The 25,603-nt window shown below is 39.5% G+C and overlaps 2 protein-coding genes, 1 long non-coding RNA gene and 4 other non-coding genes across 12 annotated transcripts in view; 3 read left to right on the top strand and 4 right to left on the bottom strand.

Moving 5' to 3' along the window:
* Window positions 1-2,942, top strand: part of LOC5503271 (thyroid adenoma-associated protein homolog) — a 36,841-nt gene extending 33,899 nt beyond the window's left edge. For both annotated transcript variants that reach the window (XM_032371619.2, XM_032371618.2), the window contains exons 39-40: window positions 2,465-2,637; window positions 2,724-2,942. In XM_032371619.2, the coding sequence (XP_032227510.2) occupies window positions 2,465-2,637; window positions 2,724-2,822 (272 nt within the window). In that variant the 3' untranslated portion in view covers window positions 2,823-2,942. The remainder of the gene's footprint in view (window positions 1-2,464; window positions 2,638-2,723) is intronic.
* Window positions 336-5,006, bottom strand: LOC125568334. The gene is made up of 2 exons (XR_007312249.1): window positions 4,437-5,006; window positions 336-2,825 (listed from the first exon to the last, which is right to left on the bottom strand). It is a non-coding gene; the product is annotated as an uncharacterized LOC125568334 (long non-coding RNA).
* Window positions 5,007-6,330: 1,324 nt separating this feature from the next.
* On the top strand, window positions 6,331-6,403 carry Trnat-ugu. Its single transcript has one exon. It is a non-coding gene; the product is annotated as a tRNA-Thr (tRNA).
* A 1,101-nt stretch (window positions 6,404-7,504) lies between these two features.
* LOC5503268 (DEAD-box ATP-dependent RNA helicase 39) lies at window positions 7,505-25,520 on the bottom strand. 5 transcript variants are annotated; one of them, XM_048729966.1, is made up of 15 exons: window positions 25,310-25,520; window positions 19,482-19,544; window positions 18,628-18,762; window positions 17,420-17,551; window positions 16,989-17,046; window positions 16,234-16,376; window positions 15,890-15,958; window positions 15,461-15,542; window positions 14,633-14,739; window positions 13,807-13,923; window positions 9,807-9,894; window positions 8,955-9,106; window positions 8,186-8,278; window positions 7,952-8,113; window positions 7,505-7,611 (listed from the first exon to the last, which is right to left on the bottom strand). In XM_048729966.1, exons 1-15 carry the CDS (start codon window positions 25,394-25,396, stop codon window positions 7,564-7,566), a joined length of 1,536 nt encoding a protein of 511 aa, XP_048585923.1. In that variant the 5' UTR covers window positions 25,397-25,520; the 3' UTR covers window positions 7,505-7,563. The 5 variants fall into 5 exon arrangements, with proteins under 5 accessions (XP_048585923.1, XP_048585927.1, XP_048585924.1 ...); XM_048729970.1 differs by lacking the exons at window positions 7,505-7,611; window positions 7,952-8,113; window positions 8,186-8,278; ... (9 more) ...; window positions 18,628-18,762; window positions 19,482-19,544 and adding exons at window positions 20,366-22,218; window positions 22,961-23,096; window positions 23,707-23,848; window positions 24,010-24,408 and having other exon boundaries at window positions 25,310-25,481; XM_048729967.1 differs by lacking the exons at window positions 7,505-7,611; window positions 7,952-8,113; window positions 8,186-8,278; ... (9 more) ...; window positions 18,628-18,762; window positions 19,482-19,544 and adding exons at window positions 20,366-22,218; window positions 22,961-23,096; window positions 23,707-23,848; window positions 24,010-24,582 and having other exon boundaries at window positions 25,310-25,479.
* Window positions 11,621-11,693, bottom strand: Trnat-agu. Its single transcript has one exon. It is a non-coding gene; the product is annotated as a tRNA-Thr (tRNA).
* On the top strand, window positions 12,055-12,127 carry Trnat-ugu. The gene has a single exon. It is a non-coding gene; the product is annotated as a tRNA-Thr (tRNA).
* Trnat-ugu lies at window positions 12,562-12,634 on the bottom strand. Its single transcript has one exon. It is a non-coding gene; the product is annotated as a tRNA-Thr (tRNA).
* Window positions 25,521-25,603: the final 83 nt, after the last annotated feature.

Genomic DNA, 25,603 nt, shown 5'->3' with positions numbered 1-25,603 from the left:
ATTTATACCAAACTGACAAATCGTTCTCACTTCGCCAAATTCGCGAAACCGAAGTACGATTATTAATCAAGAAGTTAAGTAAAAGAAAAGCTACTGGGTTGGACAAAATCCCCTGCAACCTGATTAAAATTGCCGCTGATATTATTTCGCCTTCGTTGACAAACATCTTCAACTATTCCATCGCTTGCGGAATTTTTCCTTGTGATTGGAAATTTGCAAGTGTTTCTCATATTTTCAAAAAAGGCGAAAAGTCCGATCCAGGCAACTATACGCCAATCTCAGTTTTGCCAGTGGTTGCAAAGATACTTGAAAAAAGCTGTTTTCAACCAATATTACAGCTACCTTAACGAAAACAAATTATTAACAGCTTATCAGTCAGGCTTTAGGTCACTCCATAGTACTCTAACGGCCCTACTAGAAGCTACCAATGACTGGTATGTCAACATTGACAATGGTCTTCTTAATGGAGTGATTTTTATTGATCTCAAAAAAGCCTTTGATACGATTGACCATGAAATTATTTTGAAAAAAAAAACTAGCCTGAAGTGGTTCAGATCATATTTAACAGACAGGAAACAGAAGTGTCGGGTCAATGGCCACCTTTCTGGTAGCCACACCCTAACATGCGGCGTACCTCAAGGCTCAATAATTGGCCCACTTCTGTTCCTTATCTATATTAATGATCTCCCTCACTGTCTTCACAGCTCCCTCCCTCGAATGTATGCCGATGATACAATAATTACCTTTTCGGCTTCGAACCTTGTTGAACTCGAGTGTAAAATTAATTCAGAATTATCGAAATTACACAAATGGCTATTGGCAAATAAGCTTAGTTTAAACATAACTAAAACAGAATTCATGATCATCGGTTCGAGGCAGAGGCTGAAGGCCAGAGCCGGTGGAGTGAATATATCAATAAGGATCGAAAACAATGAAATATCTAGAGTTGAAAACACGAAATCCTCAGGTTTGCATATTGACAAGAATTTAAGCTGGGAAAAGCACATAGACGAAAAATCTAAGAAACTTTCAAGTGGGATCGGCGCCCTTGAACGAGTGCGTCCTTTCGTATCAAGGGGAACTGCATGTACCATTTATAAGGCGTTGATAGAGCCACACTTTGACTACTGCAGACCTGTTTGGCACGACATTAGCTCCAAGCTTTACGACAAATTACAAAAATTACAAAATCGTTCGGCAAGAATAATTACCAAATCGAATTTCGACACTAGATCTGCCACTCTCAGGCGCCTTCTTGATTGGGACGATGTCTCTACAAGAAGGTCCAAACACCTGGGAGTGGCAATGTTCAAAACTCTAAATAATCTCTTTCCTTCTTATCTGACAAATCTATTTGAAACCTGCGAGCCAAACTCTGGAACAATTTTTCAGATGAAATGCAAACTAATTCCAAAGCAAAATTTAAAACGTTTCTTCATAATCATTTTGCCTTATCAGACGAACACACGGCAAGTCATGGAAACCAGTGATATGTAAATATATTTTTATATTGTAACTGATGTACTTGTACTTGTATAAATAAAGTGTATGTATGTATTTAAGGGTTGTTTCGGTTTGTGAAACCTTATGACTCTTATAATCTTAACGTCACTTAACGTCATGTGTGGCAAGGATTGTTACGGGATTGTGAAACCTTATGACTCTTATGATCTTAACGTCACTTAACGTCATGTGTGGCAAAGATTGTTACGGGATTGTGAAACCTTATGACTCTTATGATCTTAACGTCACTTAACGTCATGTGTGGCAAGGATTGTTACGGGATTGTGAAACCTTATGACTCTTATGATCTTTACGTCACTTAACGTCATGTGTGGCAAGGATTGTTACGGGATTGTGAAACCTTATGACTCTTATGATCTTTAAGTCACTTAACGTCATGTGTGGCAAGGATGTGGCGGGATGCTGTGCTTTATTCTCAACCAAAGCTACAATGAGGGGACCTTACCAGCTATTTGGCTAAATGCGATGGTCGTCCCAATACATAAAAAGTCAGCTAAAGATCTTCCGGAAAACTATCGCCCTATCTATCTTACCTGTATCAGCTGCAAGATCATGGAACACATTGTTCTCAGCCATCTGAACAAACTCATATCATCTAACAACATACTATCAATATTTCAATATTTCTTATTATGGCATCAGGGGAAAAACATTGGCTTGAATATCTGGTTTCCTAAATAAGAGGTCCCAGTATGTGTCAGTCAATGGCACCCACTCTGATAAAGTACAAGTAACATCAGGAATACCACAGCGTTCCGTACTTGGACCGACCCTGTTTTTGTTGTATATCAACGATATATGTAAATCATCAAATTCTCAAATCAGGCTATTTGCAGAAGACACCATCATCGTACCGCCCAATCACATCCATGGATGACCATACTGCCCTTCAAGATAGGTACGACGTTTTTAAATAAATAAATAAACTTATCCTCCCCAGATTTGCTGCGAGCGGGATCGCTTCAGAATCCCAAGCCATTTTACGTGTGGTATCGCCTTCTTCTCATCGATGACGTCATACAGTGTGCATTATCCAGATTCGGCACCGACATGTACCCTGGGTACGATCACGTGATGCGTGGGCTCATGGATATGCTAGCTGACAAGAAACAGGTAAGACCGGAATGTAACAGGTTTTGGACCTGTTTTTAAAAACGATATTTAACTTGACACGTGTGTTTCTGATTTGTTGTTTCCAGGTAATTTTGGATGCGCATCCTATTTTAACCGAGTTAACAGAGGGTCTGGACCTGAGTCAAGCAGGCGTCAGCACCAAGGGAGGAGTCAAAGACGTGTAGGCCCTGTGCGCCAAGAATTATAATAAATCTAAAATAAATGTCCTGATTCCAGTAACTCTATCCAAACAGAAGTGTGGGGAAAAACACGCTTAAAATAAAAAGTACCTCACAGTTTTTCAATCAAACGATGTTTTTTTTTACAAAATATATATATATATATATATATATATATATATATATATATATATATATATATATATATATATATATATATATATATATATATATATATATATATATATATATATATATATATATATATATATATATATATATATATAATATATATATATATATATATAATATATATATATATATATATTTTTGTAAAAAAAAACATCGTTTGATTGAAAAACTGTGAGGTACTTTTTATTTTAAGCGTGTTTTTTTTTGTTAATATATATATATATATATATATATATATATATATATATATATATATATATATATATATATATATATATATATATATATATATATATATATATATATATATATATATATATATATATATATTAGATAATATATGTATATTATTAGATACTTAAGCCTAAATCGAATAGAGCCAAACGCAAGGTTACACCTCTGGTTATGGATTTCAATCCTAACCTTCCGGATATCGGGCAGATCGTTCGGAAAAATCTTAGTTTTTTGCATTCCTCTACTTTTATGAAAGAGGTCTTTCCGGAAGGTAGTATAATTTCGGCATTTAGAAGGCCTAAAAATCTCAAAGACATCCTTGCGCCTTCTAAATTCAAGCAACGTGTGGCCACTGAAATCAGTAACCAAGAGAATAATAGTGGTTGTTTTAAATGCGGAAAGAAATGTGATCTCTGTAGCAGTTATTTTTTCAATCACGACATTTCATTAGCGCTGCAACCGGCAAGAAATACTTTATAAGTTAACGTGTTTCTTGTAATTCTAAGAATGCAATTTACCTAGCAACCTGTCGGAAATGTAATTTACAATACGTGGGCTCCTGCACTACGGAATTCAAGGTGCGCTTTCGCAATCATAAGTCTAGTATGAGAACCAACAAGAAAACATGTAAAGTCGCCAAGCATTTCAACCGCAGCGAGCATAATTTGAGTGATTTTGACTTCATTGTAATTGAAACAATAGCTAGGCAGGATCTGATTGGTCTAGACAGTGTTCTTCTCAATAGAGAAGCGTACTGGATGATGCAATTATTTACTTTGGCTCCCCATGGTCTAAATAAACGCAGGGAGTATAAGTCGAAGAATCGAATTCATTCCGATAACACAAAGCTTTATCAACAATTTGTAATCGCCGTTAAAATGATGTAATTTAAGTACCCTTTTTTAAGTACATATATATATATATATGTAATGCGTGCGTGCAGGCGTTCATATAACAGTGCTCAATACATAGGTGTAGAGCGGGATATATCTTGCCCCCATCAGTGGGCAACAAAGAAACAGGCTTGTACAGATGAAACGCTAGTTCGCGTGTTTTTTTCTTACAAACCAAGATAGATAGATATATAGATATATAGATTTGAACTCTAAAGATGCACCAAATATTGAGACGGGCACAAAAAGAAAAGACCTCATTTTGACCCTTAAAGGTTCTGTTACTTGTATGTCAACTTACCTCGTAAGAATTACTGGTGCTTTTTATTGTGAACTGTTCTTTAGTGTTGCTCATTACACTCCTCATAGCGTGGACCTAACCTTCGAACACTTTTTGGTGATTAAATAGAGCCTTCAAACTCCTTGACCGCGGAGTGGAGTGCTTTCTGACAAAACGTTAAATTTGTAATGCCTTACAAACCAAATCTTACGCTGCATAAAAAGATCAAGGCAAGCTTCGTTGTTTCTCGAGTTCACCAAAACAGTACCGAGCGAAGTGGCCACTAAATAGAGAGAGACGCTCGAGGCTCTGGAACCAGGGTAGCAAAACAGCCGTTATAGTGCTACCTTTGTATAGCCAATCAGGAAGCGATGGACGTGATGTTTGGTACAGCTTTTATCAGTTGGTTTGCTAGCGACGAAATCCTTCAGTACGCTTCAGAGTTTGGCGAAAGTACCGAAATTGTGATTCTCACAGAGCCACGTAGAAGCTATCAGAAGATTTCACCACATTGGATTGGTTTGGATTGATGCAACACAGACGAAGAACGGGAATACAATAGAACAATGAGGGTAATCTAGCCAATCATGTTAGGCCTTACAAGCGGATTTCTACACTTCTCTTCTCACAACCAGATCGGATGAATTTCTTAGACCAGTGAGTGGTACCCATGACCAAAAATAAAATCATAACTGCAAAATAAACACAAGAAGATAAAGATATCAGGTATCAGTCTAAGGGATAAGTGGTCTTAAAAATATGCATCCATCCAAGGTGATATTAACTACTCTTCAGCCATATAATAGCTCAGCTTCTTTGACAAATTTCAGATCGAACAAGAAAAAACAGCAGAACGAACCCTCTTAACAAAACGCGGAAAATTCCACACAAGGGAAAGAGATCAGCAAACACAGCTCAAGACACAAATAGATACCTTTTTTCTGATCCTCCAGGTCCATGTCCATGGTCTCAAAACACGATGTCCACTCCTTAAAGGCTTGTGAAACCACTTGTTGACATAACAGATTGCAAAGCATTCTTGAAGATCCGTGGAAAAAATGAGGAAGGGAGGGGCAGTCAACACTCCTCTCGCCAAAGTCAAGAGGGTTTTTTTATAATTTTTTTTACCCCAAAGACAAACAAATAAATTCCAGGTCATACAGACCCAGAAAAGCAGTGTAAACAATTTTTGAATCAATTTGGTTTCAGAAAAGACAGCATTTAGGAGATAATACAATACAAGAAATACAATACAAGAAAAAAAAAACAATAATTTATTTTTGCTTGCAAATAACCATAAGCACAGCATTCAATTATTCCCCAAAAGCCATTATGCCCCAATGAGTCTGCCTTGAAGAAGTCTTATATAAGATGAGAGTTTGGCAGAGTCTAATACCAGTTTTTAGTGCATTGTATTTATTCTTCTGGTTTACGATCACGACTATTTGGGTCTTTTGTATTGATTCAAATAAAGTTAAGAATATCCTAAGGCACTATTCAAATATGCTCATAGCTGTATTTTTTATTAAAAATACAAACAACCATCAACGTGTGCTCGAATTAGCACAGCGACGAGGGATTAGAGATGGGACCGCGAAGCACTGTTTAAAAGCTTGGATACCGCTGACTAGGTGCAGGGGTGTTTGACTTTGACGGGCTGTATAAACTTAAAATAGGGGGAGGTATCTGGTTTTGGTCTGTTTTTGGTAATTTCAGCTCAAAAATAGCCAGGAGTCAATCGGATAAGCACCGTAGCAACTGATCCGTTACCAAAAGCATTCGCCCCAGTCCTAATCCTTTGAAGAAACACAGGTACGCACAATCTTAAAAAATTCATCGCTTAGTAACGGATAAGGAGTAGATAGTATGCTTCTTCATTATATTTACCTTTTACTCACTTTAATTTTACATGAAAGCCTCTGTAGCTCAGTGGTTAGAGCACTGGTCTTGTAAACCAGGGGTCCAGAGTTCAAATCTCTGCAGGGGCTGATCTTTTTTCTTCGCCGCCTGAAAAAATAACTGTCTTTCACTTTCCGCTCATCTCACGCCTCGATTTTTTGTGTGCCTAGATATTTTGGATATTTTTATTTTCGTGTAAACATTGTGATAATAGGAAGTTTGCTGGAGGAAACATTTGCGCAAAATATATAGATACACTATATGGAAAGTGCGCGCGTACGGTTTTTATTCACGAGTTGTGCAGTATCAAAAAACGAACGAGTGAGCGCAGCGAACGAGTGAGTTTTTTTATACAAAACAGCGAGTGAAGAAAAACTGTACAAAGCAGTTTCCATGCTGTATTTTGTTTATTATACACATACTGAAAAATTTATAATAAGCTTATTACATAACATTTTATTAGACTTGGCTGCAGAGGCTCCGAGGTTTGACCTGTTCGGCGGTTCAGACAGCAGAAACTTACATTGAAATAAATCTGTCTCGCTAATGTCACACACGAGACTGTGATGTTTGATAGTGTTCAACAGCTTTACATCTCGCTCGGTTTTTTCCCTTCCCTTTTCCCTGTATTCTTGTTTTTACGACTTTCTACATAATCCTCTACAGTGTCATTGAGAGTAACAAATCTATTGTCCATTTTTAACGCTTTGTATTTAATTTTCACAGTAAAATTTCATTTTTCGCTCAATGGAGCTAATAACAAAAGTGACATGCAAAGCTACCCGTCTCCCCGCGTTGGGATTGAAGCCATTCAAGTGCAGTGAAAAAAATTTAGTTCGTCCATAAGAACCGCGAACGACTTTTCTTCACGGTGAAAAAACATCGTTCGCGCCTCTGATTTGCTGATACCAGTGAACAAACGAAAATTCACTGAATATGTTTTCAGTGAGTATTTCTTAGTATGTATATAATAAAAATGTATACAACACATAAACACGGGCGGCGACCAATTTATGTGACTCGTGCAAAGGTTGGAACTTTGCCCCCATTTTTTTTTTTAAACAAATGGCAGTGATTTACAAATCACTGCCAACAGACCCTAAAAGAGATCGCCTTGAAGGCGTCGCTTCCATTAATCTCAGAGAACCGTGAGCACAAAGTTCCCCTCTATTAAATATGGGGACAAGGACTAAAAAGATATCAGTGCTTTATTGGCTTCACAGAATAATACATCATAACTAAACTTGGCTCATGCAGATCCTGTGATATCTAGGCTGATGTTCTTCTGGGATGCGTGCTGTGAAATAGAGATCTGAGTCAGTAACAAGGAAACACGAGAAACACGGAAAGACGACGGAGACGGCCTACATTGTAAGACTAAAGCCTGGTTTCCATATAGTCGTAACAGTTCGTAAGGATCTCAACAGTCGTCTAGGGTATGCCACCCAAAGTGAACACACGACTCCCGAAGGTTATAGCTAATGTTCTTTTGTTTAAGGGCCGCAGAATTCTGGAGAATTAGCCCAATTAACTATCGAAGGTAATAGGTAATGCGTTTTTTGCACCCGACTGTTACGACTATATAAAAACCAGGCTTAAGCGAGGGGTTGCCAGTACAGAGAACGAGGTGTTCTAACCTGGATAGCACGCGACATCCGGGCATCTCTGTTGTGGCTGATGAAGCTGGTGGCGCGACTCGTGACTTGGGGAGTCACGTGACTCACTCGCCCCGTCCGTCCCACGCGGTGAATGTAATCGACCATCGAGTTGGGGAAGTCGAAATTAATCACGTGGCTTACCTGAGCAAAGAGTCAAACCGTTATTAACAAAACAAGAATCAGGATCGATGCGAATACGCAATGAAGTCTTACGTCACTGGTGTCCAGTCCCCTTGAAGCAATGTCGGTACATACAAGGATGTCAGCGGTTTTGTTCTGGAATTTCTCAAAGCGTTCGCATCTGATCTACAATAGAAGAGGAAACGTAAACAGGAATTTTAAAATAGCAGTTACCGCTACGGCGTTTATTTATTTTTTTCGTCATCAAGTTAAGTATTTTTCTCCAACGACGGCGGCGTCTATTCAAATTTTCGGGATAGCAACATCATACAGTTGATGGACCGAGATTTTAGGGTGATGTTGATAATATTTTGAGCCCAGTATTCGGCGTTTATTAGAAAAAAAAAACTTTTCAGCGACTCCGAATTCTGACGTAATCTGTGTTCACATTATCACCAAAATTTGCAGTTTTATTCGACTGAATTTGGTAAATAATACCCTGGTCCCAGAGTTTCCTCTCGCTTTAGTGGCTCGTAAGGCAACCACCTCTCTTTCCTCCCCTCTCCTCTTCTTACTCTTCTCACTCGCGCTAACGCTCTGCGTCTTAACCGAGAGAAGGAGACTCTGGAACAAGGGTAAGTAAATAAAGCAAAATGTTTTAACTTAAAACGGTTTGTCTGAGATTTCTTCTCATAGTTTGTCTTCCATATAAAAACAATAAGGTTTGGTTAACAAGGGCTCTTTAATTAAACCAATATAAAGAGTATAATATAAACAAAGTATGAAAGCGCAATTTATTGTTATTGCTTTCTAGCATAATCAGGGACGTGTCGCGCACGTGATTTGCGATGTACAGTATCACCTTTGGAGGTATGTTGCCATGGAGACGGATGAGGGACAGGTTGTGTTGCTCCAGGTGACGGGCTAGCCAATCACAGCTCGAAGCTGAGTTGCAAAACACGATAGTTTGGCCTGGGCTCTTGGAATCCTTCTTCAGTAGTTCGACTATCCGTTCTGGAATAAGAAAACGGAAGATTGTTTGAAGATATTTCTTTGACCTTAGAGGGGAAGTAGTGAAGAAGCAGGGGGTAACTTTCTATACGCATACCAAAGAAATTGTGAGTTTTTTTTTTTTTTTAAATGAGAAGACATGTGGACTGGGGAATATGACGGGGCGCGTGTGGTGGAATCAAAATCAGTATCCGATTATTTTGATTTTGATTAATGATGCAACGATTGCTTTTGACCTGCACAAGAAAATACTATTGGGTTAATGTGAATGAAACAATAAAACCCAAATATTCATAACACGATTCAGTCAGAGGGGACGGGCTGGATTTCGTCACAACGCCCGTGAAAACTACAAACTACTGAGAAAGAACCCACCAGGATCATAAAGATGGGAGGGGGGGGGGGGGAGGGGGACTTATTAGATAAAAGTATACACTAGAGGTCTTGCCGAGTGTGCGATCGCCGAGGCCAAGGGCGCTCATGAATAAAAACAAACAAAGATAGCTGGGCAAACTTTAGAGAGGTTCCATTTATTCTTTTATTATTTTAACTTATTAATCAGTCTGTCATTAAAGACCAAAGCCATTTTTGCCGCAATTGGTTGGACCCCAAACGTCAGATCGCTTGGCGGGGAAACAATTATTGGATAAGAAAATAAATATCATGGAATCTTAAGTTTACAGCGAGCCACTCTACGTCTTACCTGCTTTTTCGTGCTGGTTCAACTTAATGAACTTGTGTCGCACGTGGGGCAACACGCGGTGAAGACCGGACGAGCACGTCTCGAGATGCTAAGACAGAAAAAACACATCTTTTAATATGAGGAGAGGGAATACGCTAGGCTAAGGGCTTTTAAGCCCTTTTAAAAAAGCGTAAATGTAAGGAGGGGGAATGCGTCAAGTCTAATGATTTAGAAGCAAAGAATGGGGGCCAATACGGGAGTGTTTTAAACGTTTGATAATAACAACAGAATTTTTACCTGATTCTCTGATTAACACTCTATGTCTGTCTGTGTGTCTTGAATTTGTGTGGTAAATGATGGTACGTCATATATGCGTAATTATAGCTACGATCTTGGCTAACTGTGCCTTATAGCAGAGCTCCCATACCAGAAAAAGTGGTATACAAAACAAATATGGTAACAGATATCGGTAACCCAACGACTCAAGTTTTCGTGACGTTATGTCCGTCCGTCCGTCCCTTAAAAGAATTGTATGACAACCAAACTTGACAGGTGTCATGTATGTGTCAAGGGGCGGGGGGTGCACCAATATAGTCACGTGATTGTGAAGCCATCGATGACGTCACTAGAAGCAAAAATATGCAGACATCATATATGCAGACATCATGGCAACCAAACTCGGTAGGTGTCATGTAGGCGTCAAGGGGGATGCAACAATTTGGTCACGTGTTATGTGAAATCATCGATGACCTCCTTAAAGCAAAAAACGTGACTAAAAGCTAAAACATGCATATTTTCTGAAAGAAACATTGTTTCACAACCAAACTTGGCAGGTGTCATGTTTGTGTCAAGGGGGTGCAAAAATATGGTCATGTGATTTGTGACGTCATTGATGACGACACTAAAAGCACAACTTTACCGATTTCATTAAGAACAAAAATACATCATATCTCATAAGAAACATCATACAACAACCAAACTTAATAGGTGTCATGAAGGTGTCAAGGGGGGTGGCAATTTTTTTCACGTGATTGTGACGTCACTAAAGCAAAAATAAAAATAAAATTATATATCATCAAAGCACCATCGTATGACAACAAAACTCGGTAGGTGTGATGTAAGTTTTAAGTGGGGCGCAATGAGATGGTCACGTGAAGGACGTCATCGATGACGTCAATAAAGTAAAACTACCCTTACGCCAAAACATCGTATGACAACTAAACTAGTTATGTGTCAAGTAGATGTCAAGAGTGGGGGGAAGGGGGTATAACAAGTTGGTCGCGTGATCTGTGAAATCGTTGACGTCTTCAAAAACAGAAATATCATAATATTTAATATTTCTTAAATTATTAAGCGAAAATAAGCAAAGTTTTGGTCGTTTGGAGCTCCGCTTTAAGGCATGCCTAAATATATATATTATTTTTACGTGAAAAATTGATTCATACTGTCTTTTGAATGCCGAGATACCAATGACACAGACAGGAGGAATGGAGTTTGTTAGGATAAAAAAAAATTAAATAAAATTTCCCCAAATGTGCCTTGTTTTGGCAGCGCGCTCAGTGTTTACTAAGAAAACCTGGTCAAGCCTACTTGCGTAGTCTGAGCTATTATATCTTTAGTCGGGTAGGCTTCGGCTAGCCGTCGGGGACTGTTCGCGCGTCACGAGGTAGTAGCTCAGATAACGCAAGTCTTCTAAGTATACTTAGTCTTCTAAGTATGATCGCGTCGCAAAACAAGGCACAATTCTGCTAAAAAGAAGGAGTTTAGTGGTTCCAGAGAAAAGCCTAACAAACTCTTGCCCGCAAAAATAAGATAAAAAAAATGCTTTAAAGGTTAGCCTCTGGAGAGACTCGAACTCTCGACCCCTGGTTTACTAGACCAGTGCTCTAACCACTGAGCTACAGAGGCAATACACAATGATAAGATTGCCTAGTGGACTTATAAAATATTGTTTCAGGAAAATATATTCAGATACCATAGCTACTGAACTATTACTATAAGCATTCGCCCCAGTCCTAATCATTCGAAGGGAGCCACAGGTATTCCAAATTTCGTCAAACTCGGTTTAAATTTTTACAATGCCGAAAATAATAAAGCAGACGAATAAAATGAATCTATGAATAGAAAAAGATGTAGACCTTTATCTGGTTTGGCAACAACCTTAATGCAACCTTAATACCAATGACCCATTGCTTAGCAACTGATGAGGAGAAGAAAACATGCTTCTGTATTACTTTTACCGTTTTTTCACTTGCTTCTATGCAAGAAAGCCTCTGTAGCTCAGTGGTTAGAGCACTGGTCTTGTAAACCAGGGGTCCAGAGTTCAAATCTCTGCAGGGGCTGATTTTTTCCTCGCCACATAAAACTTTTTTCCGATTTTGTCGCCGCCAGCATCTAAATGAGGTATACCTCAATTTTTAGTGTGACTATAAAAAAATATATATGAAAAATTGGGATTGCAAAAAAATAATACACAATTTGTACGGGTTTATAAGAGTCTGTGCAGCAAAAGAATTAATTCTTACTCAAAATAAAATAAAAAGACATACATTTTATGCCCCGGTGATATAAGAAGAGTAGAAGTTTAGTTAAAAATATGGGGGCGATGAGTAGGAACATGTAGTCAAGTCATCTTGCAGAAGTTTTATTTTCAAATCTTACAAGAAAAAGAAAGAAAATAATACTCAGAAAAGATCTCGATCTTAATAGGAGGCGGCGGTGGTGACTGGAAACGGCTATTTAGAAAGATTGGCCTTATTTGGTGTGAAAAAAAATCAGCCCCTGCAGAGATTTGAACTCTGGACCCCTGGTTTACAAGACCAGTGCTCTAACCACTGAGCTACAGAGGCATCCATGTAAAGTTGAATGTGAGGGAAAGGTACAAATAATAAAGAAACATGATTTCTACTCCTTATCCGTTGCTAAGCAATGAAATATTGGCGTACCTGTGGCTGACTTTAAATGATTAGGACTGGGGCGAATGTTGTGGATACAAATCAGAAACTTTCGTATCAACCTGACCCATTTGACCTATGAAACATGTATTGTCTCTGTGTCTTAGTGGTTAGCGCACTGATCTAGTAAACCAGGGGTAGAGAGTTCGAGTGTCTCCAGAGGCTATATTCCACAGCCTTTAATAATGATATTTTCTTCTATGAGTCACATATAATGTTTCCAATCTATAATGCCATGCGCGCTACCGTGGCTACTAAAGGAATTAAAAAAAAAAAAAAAAAAACAGGGTGCGACATTTACGGTGTTGATTTTTGACGACCTCGAAAGGTTCGTTGTTCCCGTATTCTATCCCCTACCACGCCCTACCTCTTGCTACGGCCCTGGTTTTGCTAAATTAACGCCATGGTTTTACCATGGCACGCCATGTGATAACAAGCGAATGCACGACATGTGACCGGGTGACAGCTAATTATGGATATCAAGTTAATTAGGCACTTCAAACGTTTTATACAAAAGCTCTTAAAGCCGCATTGTCACAAACTTACTTCCGGTCGTTTACGTGACAATCTTCGATGATTTTGAACGAAAAACACAAAAATATCTCAAAATTGTAAAAGTTGTGTGTCTTTTGGATGTTACTTTGAGGATGTGACCGATGATTTCGAGCGGATGGCCTGTTAAATAGCGCGGATTCTATTAGATTCCTTTGTTTCTTGTAGTTTGAGGTTGCCGTCGCCCACAGGAAGTAGACTGCTGACATTGCGGCTGAATACGCCGTTAAAACGATAGAAGGGGAAAGAGTGGGAAACTTATATAATTACTTACTTCAAGAAAATTCACAAACAAAAAAATCTTTACATTGTCACAGACTGCCAAAAGATGAAACCTTTTTAAAAACAATTACTTCAAAGAGCTATTTGCTTTAAAAAAAGACCGGGTTATTCGTACTAGTCTATGTGACTATGGTAACAGATCCTTCAGGGTGTTGGCTTTCAACTCCTGGGGTAGAGTGGCGCTATTTGCCCTAAAAAAGACCTAGTAATTTATACGAATCTATGTGACATACCGGTAACAGATCCTTCAGAGTGTTGGCTATCAACTCCTGGGGTAGAGTCGCGCCCGCGATGGTGACTTGTGCATCGATAGGGAGCTGGTCCGGGGGAGGAGCCTGGCACTCGCGAATCTGGCGGGATATGTAACATTCTTTACTGCCATATTCAGAACTCTGCGAACACTCATTAACAATTTCAAACTGTTAGAGAGCGTTCTGACTTCCGTCATTCAAACTAACGGAATTACATTTAGTGATTTTCGAATGGCCAGTGCTGCCCAATGAAGCCGCTTCAAGGATTTTGAATGACGGAAGCCAGAAGGCGATTTTGCAGATGGAAATCGTCGGTAAAAGCTCGCAGAATATTAAAAACAGCTGTAAACGATCTCAATGAAGGCTCCCCGGGGTAGATACTCAAGGCTCCAAATTTAAACCCTAAAAGACACGATAATCCCCGTCCGATGGATATGTGTAGTACACCACCCCCCACCCCCCCGGGGGGAAAACTCCTGATATTTCGAGTCTTATAATGCGGCACACTTTCACCAAGATCTGCTCAATGTCATCATGGGCGAATGCAAATTGCGTGTTTTGACGGAGTGTTCATTACACAAAGAGGAATTCCACGTATCCTTCCGACCTCGTTTAAACAGTCAAAACGACACTTTTTATGTGTAAAATTGATCCAAAAATCCCTACAAAACCCTCGGCAAAGCAGACAAGAATTGGTCAAAGCTAAGTCATGCCTCTTCATTAGGAGAATTCACATTGCAGGTAACGATAGCTAATATTTCACAGACTGATATACAGTGAAGTTATAAATAAGTTGAAGTTGACTTACTTTGATTGTATGTAAGATCTCCATGGTAAGAGACTTGAAGGAGGCATCGAACATGGTGTCTGCCTCGTCTATCACTAGATGCGTCAGATCCGAGAAGAACAGGCGATCTGACGAGGGTAAAGATAGCATTAGATACCAAATGCGTCAGATCCGAGAAGATCAGACGATGATAAAATCTGTCGGGGGTGTTTATTCTCGAAGGGAGTCCCAGGATAAGGGATATGGCATGGACTCGGTGCGGAATGTTACAAAGACAGGTAATCCGGAATGCATGTTATAGCCTGAACTGAAAAAACCGCGATAACACTTCTTACTATAGCGTGACGAGGTAGATATATGCTATAAGATCCAAGAAATGGTTTTTAATTGCCAATTTATATCCAATAATCACAGTGACGGTTCAGAGATCGTTCTGTTGGTTAAAAGAAAAAGATAGAAAATGGCCAAATGGGTAAATGGATAAAGTGGTACTAGTGGTACTAGTTGGGCGGATCCAAGATTTCAAAATGGGGGGTGGATAATTGATTTGATAATTGATAATTGATAACTGATCAAGTGGTTTTTTGGAGGTCACTACATAGATCTTATAATACTTCACGTTGAATTGGATTTGTCGCGTCAACAACGTCGAGCAGGCAAAGGAAATTGGACAGTACCTCCCGTCCCTCAGAAAATTATTCTCTTCAAACAAATTGACTTTTTAATTTTTTTACTCAAAAATGGGGGTGGATATCCACCCAATCCACCCCCCTGTATCCGCCCCTGACACTACTGAATTTAAGGGTTCAATAGATGACTTGCAAAATGTTTTGATTTAAACTGGTGTACCCTTTTGCCTGTACTTGAGCAATGTCCCCGGGGTGGCAACCAGAAGGTCCACGGGTGACTCGAGGTCATCTCGCATCCATTTCTGTGAATTGAAAAGATGATACAGTAAGCTAATTATCTTACCCTCAAGAAGAAATTTATGTAGAATTTAATTAAAAAGCATCCCACTTCAAGAATCTCTCAGGTTAAATAAACTCTACAAAAAAACACATCAAATAAAATAGGTTAAACATTTTAAAGTAAACTTATCATGGAAGAGATTGACAACCATGACCGTGGATGCATCCATTATCTGTCAGTGCTTATGCAGGGGGCGAGATCATCTCCTCACCATTAGCACGGTGCCACACACCCCCCCGGGGGGGGGGGGGGGGGGGCACGCACCTGAAAGGTTCCTGGTCATTATATAACGAGTCGCTGGTCACTGACCTGCTTGCGTCCTCCAATCAGACCAACTGACCGAAACCGGGCATGATGACATAGCGACTTAGCGGTTTTCTAACAAAAAGAAAGAAAACTGAATTTATTGGTAATTTATAAGTAATTAAATTTAAAACAATTCGGGCATAAACAAAGATGATACTGTTGCGGGTTCTCCGAAAGAAATCGTTACGATAACTACCTCCTTAGCTCAAATACTGTTAGCCTTACCAGAATCAGCAAAGCGAATTCTTGCGCGGGTACCACGATACACGCGCGTGGTCATACTCACTAGAGTCTGCGCGGCGTGTTCTCGCGCGAGTACTACCTTACATGGGAGTGATCAGACTAACCAGGATCTGCGTGGCGAGTTCTCGCGCGGGTACCACGATACACGCGCGTGGTCTCTTAAGTCTTGCCAATATGCCATGCCTCTCCTCGTCCTCCCTCAGGCGATGAACAAGCGGCGCTAGGTACGCAAGCGTCTTACCCGAACCTAAACAGGGAAAAAATGACTCAGTGTCAGTTGATTTATCACTATTACATCTAATTCTCTATTACCTGGTCCAACAGAGAAGTGTAGAAGCCCGTTCGTAAGGCCTAACAGGATTGGCTAGATAACCCTCATTGTTCTATTGTATTCTCGTTCTTCGTCTGTGGTGTACCAATCCAATGTGGTGAAATCTTCTACGTGACCCGTCCAACACATACACCACTGTCAGCCATCATATTCGCTATGCACCCACACCCACACCCACCCCACACCCACACCTCCACCTTATCCCTCGTCTAATTGATACCCCTTTTACCCAAGGTGCTATGGTACGACTCATAAGCAATTTCAAAGCAAGGCAGATCACTATGTAAATATAGCTTTAATTTTCAACTTGATTCCTTTCGGACTCTCTCCTTATAACAGCCCCTTTTCGACGCGGGAATTCGGATCGCTCGGGGTGATATACTTTACTCGAAACTTTCCATGATAACAAGTTCTTGGCATAGCTGCTTTAATTTATAAAATATTGGAAAAGGTGGCTAAATAAAGTACCTTAAACTCAATGATAATTGGCATGTGGCAATCAAACACATTTCGAATTCGACTGCTAACCTGTCTGTGCAGCGCATATCACGTGATGCCGGTGGATAATTTTGGGAATCGTGACCATCTGTGAACGGAAACAAGTAACACATTGCACTTTATCTTTGCCGTATGACTTTTGTTACCCTGGGTACCGGAGCCTCAGACTTCTCTCGTCTATCTGTCTGTCTGTCCTTCCTTTTCTGTATTTCTGTCTGCCCGTCCCGTTGCTGTTTGTCTTTCTTCCTTTCCGCCCGCAGAGGGGCGGATCTAGCTATTTGCCAAGGGGGGTCATTATTTTGGAATTAAAAGACGCAATGAAAGCAATGAAAACAGCCCCCCCCCCCCCGCAGATCCGCTACTGGCCCGTATATCTGTCTGTCTTTCCTTCTGTTGTTGTCCGTGCATTTACACTGTCCGTCTGTCTGTCTGACCGTCCGTCTGCATATCATCTCCAGTACCTGTATGACCGTTGGCTGGTGAATGTTCAGAGCATCTAAAGCCTTCAGTACGTCATCTCTCAGGCCCAGGCCCGCAAAGGAATACACGCGCTGACGGAATGCCATGTCTGAGTCTGGCGTAAAGGCTGGGTTCTACAATAGAATCATAGGTGTATTTGACACAGCTAAACGAAGACACAATGTGCCGCTACAAATTAGGGTTATTATCTTTGACGACTAAATGGGGAAACATTGCATAAACAACTCCAAGCTCTAAGTCCTTCTCATAAGAGATATGGATTGCATGGATGAATGGAAAATATAAAAAATGGCCAAATTGGCTTTAAGGCTCCTTATTAATCTATCACACACAGCTTCAATGGACGTTATTCGGACATGATGTCAAAAGAGTTTTTATATCTGCCCGACAGCTTTAATGGACGTTATTGGGACATGATGTCAAAAGAGTTGTTATATCTGCCCGACAGCTTCAATGGACGTTATTGGGACATGATGTCAAAAGAGTTGTTATATCTGCCTGGCAGTTTCAATGGACGGTATTCGGACAGATGTCAAAAGAGTTGTTATTTATGTGTCCGATAACTCAATGGACGTTATTGGGACATGATGTCAAAAGAGTTGTTATATTTGCCCGACAGCTTTAATGGACGTTATTGGGACATGATGTCAAAAGAGTTGTTATATCTGCCCGACAGCTTCAATGGACGTTATTGGGACATGATGTCAAAAGAGTTGTTATATCTGCCTGGCAGTTTCAATGGACGGTATTCGGACAGATGTCAAAAGAGTTGTTATTTATGTGTCCGATAACTCAATGGACGTTATTGGGACATGATGTCAAAAGAGTTGTTATATTTGCCCGACAGCTTCAATGGACGTTATTCGGACATGATGTCAAAAGAGTTGTTATATCTGCCCGACAGCTTCAATGGACGTTATTGGGACATGATGTCAAAAAAGTTGTTATATCTGCCCGACAGCCTCAATGGACGTTATTGGGACATGATGTCAAAAAAGTTGTTATATCTGCCCGACAGCCTCAATGGACGTTATTGGGACATGATGTCAAAAGAGTTGTTATATCTGCCCGACAGCTTCAATGGACGTTACCGTATTCGGACACGATGTCGAAAGAGTTGTTGTTTATGTGTCCGATAACTCAAGGGACGTTAACCGGACACGATGCCCGGCAAGGTGTTAATATTAACCTGTCCAACAGCTTCAATTGTGACTTCTTTCTCCCCTTTCGACACCGTCGCCTCGGGCAAATTACTGGATGCCATAGGTTTGGCGCCATGTTTATTTGCCGTTCTCCTATTGGGTATTCTCTTGGTTGATGCACGCTGCCAAGAGAAGGAGAAAGTTGGTAAAATTTAATTATGTGCTTTGTTCACTTCTCTCTACGGATATCATTTGACTTATTCTTTTCACATAACACTTTGTACTTGATTTAAGGGACTAGTGTAGCTGGTGCTATAAGAGGTAACTATTGATGGCTTTTTTTTTAAGAGCCGCTTCCTTCTTCTTTGATACTGCTCTTTTCTCTCATCTTACTTGCCGTCTCTCCTTTGATACTGCCCTTTTCTCTCACCTTACTTGCCGTCTCTTGTTTGATACAGCTCTTTTCTCTCACCTCTCTCACCTTACTTGCCGTCTCTTGTTTGATACAGCTCTTTTCTCTCACCTTACTTACCGTCTCTTCTTTGATACAGCTCTTTTCTCTCACCTTACTTGCCGTCTCTTGTTTGATACAGCTCTTTTCTCTCACCTTACTTACCGTCTCTTCTTTGATACAGCTCTTTTCTCTCACCTTACTTGCCGTCTCTTCTTTGATACAGCTCTTTTCTCTCACCTTACTCGCCGTCTCTTCTTTGATACAGCTCTTTTCTCTCACCTTACTTGCCGTCTCTTCTTTGATACAGCTCTTTTCTCTTACCTTACTTGCAGTCTCTTCTTTGATACAGCTCTTTTCTCTCACCTTACTTGCCGTCTCTTCTTTGATACAGCTCTTTTCTCTCACCTTACTTGCCGTCTCTTCTTTGATACTGCCCTTTTCTCTCACCTTACTTGCCGTTGTTGCTATGCGAGCCACGGTGCTCATATCCCTGGCAGACAACCCATGGATCTACAAGACACACCAATTGAAACAAATACACCTATAAATAGTATTTTCTAGGATACCGTAATAAATAGAGTGCCATCATTTAAATAAGCGCCCCTTCCCCAATAAGCGACCCCCTTCCCTTCTTCTAAAAAAAAAAAAAAATCAACAAAAGCACCAATTGAATGGTGCAAATCTTTATCTTATTTAGCTAGCATTGACATTCTCACATTAAAACATGGGTCTACTTATTATCCCTTCAACTTCTGTATCCAAGCGCAAATATCTTGGTCTTATCTCTACTTCAAAATTTTGTGCGATTCTGGATTCTGGTCTCTATCAATTCAGAAGCTGGAATTTCCGCCGAAATGAAATAAGCGCCCCCCCTCCCTTCCCCAAGACCCGAAAATGAAATAAGCGCCCCCCCCTCCCTTCCCCATGACCCGAAAATGAAATAAGCGCCCCCCCTTCCCAACAAGACCCAATAAGCGCCCCTAGTGCTTATTTGAATCGTTACGGTATATACATCAGGGCTTTCATTAGCTTTCAGAGTAGGCGGTGGATATTGACAAGTAGGGGGTGGAAATTATTTTATTTTTTTAGTTCAAGACTTTTAAAAAAAGTAGCCGGCGCTCGGTCGAAACCCCTGCACATTTCAGATGCCTTAGCCTTCAATTTCCTCCTCCCCTCCCCACCTAAAACACCAATACCAGGACACACACACTAGCTGTTTCATCTTTTTGATGTTTAACAGTGCAGAGCCAAAACTTCTGGAGGATCTGAGACAGGAAATAGGTACGGGGGGGTGGGGGTGGGGGGCAAGATGCAACAGTATGACAACATCATAGTGTTTTTATCAAAACTAGAATCAAGTTTAATAGGCAACATCTCAGCTGATCTCATCTAAACTCTAATAAAACAGTATTATTTTAGATAAATGATCCAGATAAATAAGACAATTTCAACAGAACAGTGTTTTTTGCTAAATACAGTGTTAGATATCTGTCAACCTCCGAAAATCTCAAGGCTTGAGATTTTCTTTTTTTGAGGGGGGGAGGGGTGGGTAAACCTCGCAGCGGGAGAAGGGTTCCAAAATCTTGAGACTACCGCCTAATGCGGGAGAGTTGACAGGTATGGTGTTATTTTAGATAAGTTAATCCCACACTTTTGACAAAGGTCAACTTTCACTAGAACTATTTTCATACTTGTTTGCCATTTTACTTAATTATCATTTAATTAGATATCAATATTACCTTGTTTTAAAAGTACTGTAAAAAAATTCTGCTTAGGAAGACATGAATCTAGAAATTTAAAAATAAAAGTGTCCTTAGTGATCCAGTCATTCTAAAAGCTGTGCCATGATTATGAAATAGTCTCAAAATTACTTGATGAGTAACATTATCTTCAGAAAAGTGTGGCATCTGTTCCAAGTGGATTTGGGAATACATGATAGAATTACAATTCTCTCTCGCTGATTTTCCTTGTCAAAGATATGCAGGTTTTAAACTGAACATTTCTACAGAGAAATCTCTGATGAAAAATACTCTTGCACTGCTTTTCCTTGTCTGGCTTATTAAAGTCTTACCAGTCCCATTCACAAAAGTTCAGGACAGAATCTAGTTACAATATTCAATTTATCAATACAATATATTATATATACTTATGTATATTAAAATATAATAATAATAAGTTAAAACATGATGAAGTCAACAAGTTATGCAGGTTTTAAACTGAACATTTCTACAGAAAAATCCATAATGGACAGGTATCAATGACCATCCACCTTGTCTGGGATTGTTTACATAACATTTCTTTGTGAAAAAAAGCCGAAAACACATCTCAAAAAAGCCACACATATCTCAGTCGGGTTTTCAGCTCATCTTTTTAAATTTGTAGTGTAAGTAATTATGGCAGTCAATATGATCTGGGGTTTCCTTTCTTGAAAAAACATGAAATTTCCTAACACTTTTAGTGATAACAGTCTAAAGTCATTTGTAAAATATATATTCTATCACTCTATTCTATGACACAAAACACTCAATGCGACTTGAGGAGAATCAAGAAATGACTAAATGGCTCCACAGTTCCTGAATTGGAAATAAACGAAAATGAAAAGCAGGCCATTGTTGACTCTGGCCTCATTCACATGGACAAGCTACTGCTCCACACTTTGCTCTGGATCCATTCTTCCCTGATCAGGACCCTTAAATGGACTATTTCTGTCAGGAGACATCCCAACAACCTGAATCTGCCCAGCTGTTTGCAACAACCCTTGCTTTCTCTTCCCAGATCGAGCTCTTGCATTCTTAAACCAGGTATAAACACTACGCTCTGTCACAGGGTAGGCTAGCTGTTGTCGGTATCTTCCACGGTTAAGTTCCGCTGTGTACTGACAAATAAGTTCCCTTGAGGGTGTAGGGTCTCGTTTATACCATGCTCTTAGCAAAGGCCTTTCAGAATTGCTGTCAAATTTAGCATATCTTGAGTATCCTCCTTCGTGGTGACCATCTTTGTGCTCTGTCTTAGAGGAGCCTTGTTTGGGTTTGACTGAATCAGACTGGGGAGGGATAGCCACAGTAGTCTGGGGGAGCTCCTGTTTTGATAGATTAAAGTTGTGTATCCACTTTTGTAATGTTTCCAACTCCTCGTTACTCATTTCTGGTAGAGTGTGATCTTTCTCTAAACGGGAAATCACAGCCTGTGTTCAAATCAATAACAATGCATTTAATAATATACAGTTATGGAATTATGAAAGCTGTTTGACAAAGTTACTGTCGAATCTGTTGTATCGCGACACCACATTTTCAAAACATCAATTTGTTTTTGTCTTTTGAGATTTTCTGTCCCGGAAGTCAAACTATTCTAAGCCAATCAGATTCTTGCCCTCTCTTGCCTAGTGCAGTTGCCTGGCTTTCTGTCATAACACTGTGAGGTTTTCTTCCAGAAGATAGCCAGGGAAGTGCAAAAAGCGAGACTCTGATTGGCTCAGAATGGTTTTACTGACGGACAGAAAACCATAAAGATATAGTGTTTTGAAAATGTGGGTCGCGATACAACGGAATCGACAGTAAAAGTGGTCCACATGGAACAAACATGGCATAAACATTAGATATCAGTGCACTAGATGTAAGCTATCCGTTGTAGTAAGCCATAAGGTCCCTAAAGGAGTAAAGTAGTGAGGATTTGCACCAAGTTTTAGTGGTTGCCTCCTGTTACCTACATGTCTAATCAGATGGATGGGTAGGTGGTTGGGGCATAAAATGGATGGACTGACACTACAGCTACAACATGAATTTTCTACGCCTAAGAGTTCATTATTTAAAAATACATAACATCTTTGGACTTTAAGTAAAAAAAAAAAGCACTAGCTTTTAAGTTTAGGTACCTGTAGATTGAGAAAAGGACCTTCCTGCATAAGGGGTAAAACAAAAGCATTTTACCTGTGAAAGAGGGCAGTGGGCTTTGATGAGTTCAGACTGTGAATGTTGAGATAGCAGTCCCAGAAGCATTTGGATTACTTGCAGTTGCTCTGCACTCGGTAGAACTTGGTTCTCTATCTCTGCACATGATTGCACCCTGTGGAATAATATTGATTAATATATTTTAAGATTTTTTTTATGATTCTCCTACAGTACACAGTAGCCTTGAAATAAAATGACCTCAACATGAGATACAGTACATAATACTAAGGATCCTGAGATCTAAGTAATATGGTGTAAAATGGGTAGTACGTAGTACACAATTTAAGTAGCACTGTTATGTACATAAGTAAACAAATAACAAGGGGGAGGGGATGAATGACAATAACAGTTTCAACCAGTGGTGTCCTTGGCCATTTTTATCTCCCCCCCCTTACCCCTTCAAAAATTGTGTATTTTATAATATTTTATTAAAATTGGATTTTGGAGAGATTCTTAAAAAAAATCAGTTAAGCCTGGTGTTTTTAATGGCTTAAAAGCAGGTACATTCCCATAAGCATAAGACATTGCATTATCTTTTTAGCCACTCTCTCAGAAATTTGTTGGTCATGGGATTGGATGCTCTCTCATACCTAGGTAATTTCCTAGAATGTCAAAATGGTGGCTAGCAAAGACCCTTTAAAAGATGCTAAAATGTAAACAAGGATCAAAAGCTTCTAGTATAAAAGTCATTTTTTTTACAAGCAACACTGAAAGGTTATACTTACTCTTCTGTGCTAGGTTCTAAGCTAAAGGTGAGTTTACAATAAGGCAAGATGTCGCTGAACGCTTCACCCACAGCCTGGGAGGTGTCGGCTATCAGATCATCCAACTTGGTCCATCTCCACTTGGAGCTTAACCTGACAAATACTTGCACACAAGAAAAAAATGGAGTTATCAGGCACATAGCACATAAGAAGGCCCTTAACCACTGCTACATAACGTCAGTTAGACTTAAGAATACTATGAAGGCTATTCTAAAGTCGCCCCAAAAAGTCTCAAGAAAGCTGATATTCTGCAAGATCACATACCTTGAGCATTCGACACATCACAGTCAAACTTCTCACATCTTTGTAGTTTCTTGTACAAATAGTAGACTATTTGAATAGACTCATTCCTTGCAAGGTATTTACTGATGTCTCTTATAGGGCAGCCATATGCAAGTGGAACATTTTCAACTTTCTTATGCTCGACCTCAACATCCACAAACAAGAAAGGACTGCATGTTTCACCATTTGATGTGCAGACATTGTCTCTGTCATACGATGAATGGAAAATGTTGTTTTCTGGTAATACCTCACAGCTTGAGGAAGTAGCTTCGCAGTTAGAGGATGTTGCTTCCATGAGATTGCTATTCAGCCTTGAGCGCTTAGAAGGAGGAGTGTTATTCAGATCGTCTCCAAAATCCAAAGAGTTTAGTCCTTTTTCAGCTGTAATACCAACATCCATGGAAATCTCTTAATGTAGATACAGTAAGCTCTCTTGTCCCTGATGAGAATGTGAGTTCTAAAATGATATGGTGATGGCAGTGTACCAGAGATCTTTTAAAATAAAAAGCTTCATTCCAGAAGATGGTGAAACTTGTTCCCCTTGAGCCTTGATCACTGCATTCAAAAGGAACAGATATCTTAATATCTGTCCCTTACCAAGAATCGAGACGAAACAACATATACACTCTTTTTTTACAAGAACCTTTTTTATAAGAATCTCCAGCCTGAGATTTCACCATATTTTAAGAACATGCTAAGAACATGCCGAGGCTCAGGCAGTAAAAAAAATCTTTTTTAGTCCTCAAATGCAGAATCAAATTGTGCTCATAGTAACAACCTTATTATTGCTATTGATCATTAGTGTAATTCTCTTTCTAATAATTCATTGGGTATTATATTTTTATATACACTAAAAGTTAAGAACATCATTAAGAACATATTCAGCCTTAAAATGTCCCAAAAATAAGAACGGGCGAGCCTCAAATAAAAATTAGACGTTCTTATTAACGTACTGTATATTTACTGTGAGCCTCAAATGTGTTGAATCCCATATTTTTGCATTAGATTCCATCTCTCCGGGAAACTCCATCTAAAGCCGATTAGATCATTTGTTTTAATTAACATGTGCACTTTTAGGAGTTGATCTTTAACTGATCGGAATCAGAAAACAATTCAATTCAATTCAAGCGTTCAAATACAAAAAGGTGAAAGACGGGAAAGTAGAGAAGAGGGAGAATTGAATATCTCATTCAGATCATGAAAGATCCCAGCAGAAAAACGCGCAAGTGTTAACAAATGGACCCTCCTACTGTGTAGTATTTAATTCTCTCTACTAGCTTACCAGCCTCAGCGTTTCCCATACTCTGCCAAAGATCCAAATACTTCCACCATTCGCCGCCATGTTGGTTCTCTTATGTCTCCAAATCATAACCGCTGTTCGAATGTGGGCTCACGAATCACGGCAAAAGTTTTAACTTTAAAATCCAGGAAATTACGGATCACTGTTTATAAAATTAAAATGGGAAAACAATATACATACATATATGCATGTTTACAGTTCTTATTAAAATAAACTACTAACTTTCCTCTGAGATTTTTATTGGGTACCCTGTGGACCAAGCATGAATGCCCACGG

The sequence above is a fragment of the Nematostella vectensis genome, chromosome 7 (genome assembly GCF_932526225.1).
Source record: "Nematostella vectensis chromosome 7, jaNemVect1.1, whole genome shotgun sequence".
NCBI lineage: Eukaryota > Metazoa > Cnidaria > Anthozoa > Actiniaria > Edwardsiidae > Nematostella > Nematostella vectensis.
The sequence above is the reverse complement of the archived record's forward strand: the minus strand, read 5'-3'. Positions and strand labels throughout refer to the sequence as shown.

Coding starts and splice junctions, on each gene's coding strand:
- LOC5503268 (XM_048729966.1), bottom strand. CDS start 25,396: ATGATTTGGAGACATAAGAGAACCAACATGGCGGCGAATGGTGGAAGT. Junction 8,279..8,954: donor ATGGCAACATACCTCCAAAG/GTGATACTGTAC, acceptor CTTCTATTGTAG/ATCAGATGCGAACGCTTTGA. Junction 7,612..7,951: donor GGATGTCGCGTGCTATCCAG/GTTAGAACACCT, acceptor TCTATTTCACAG/CACGCATCCCAGAAGAACAT.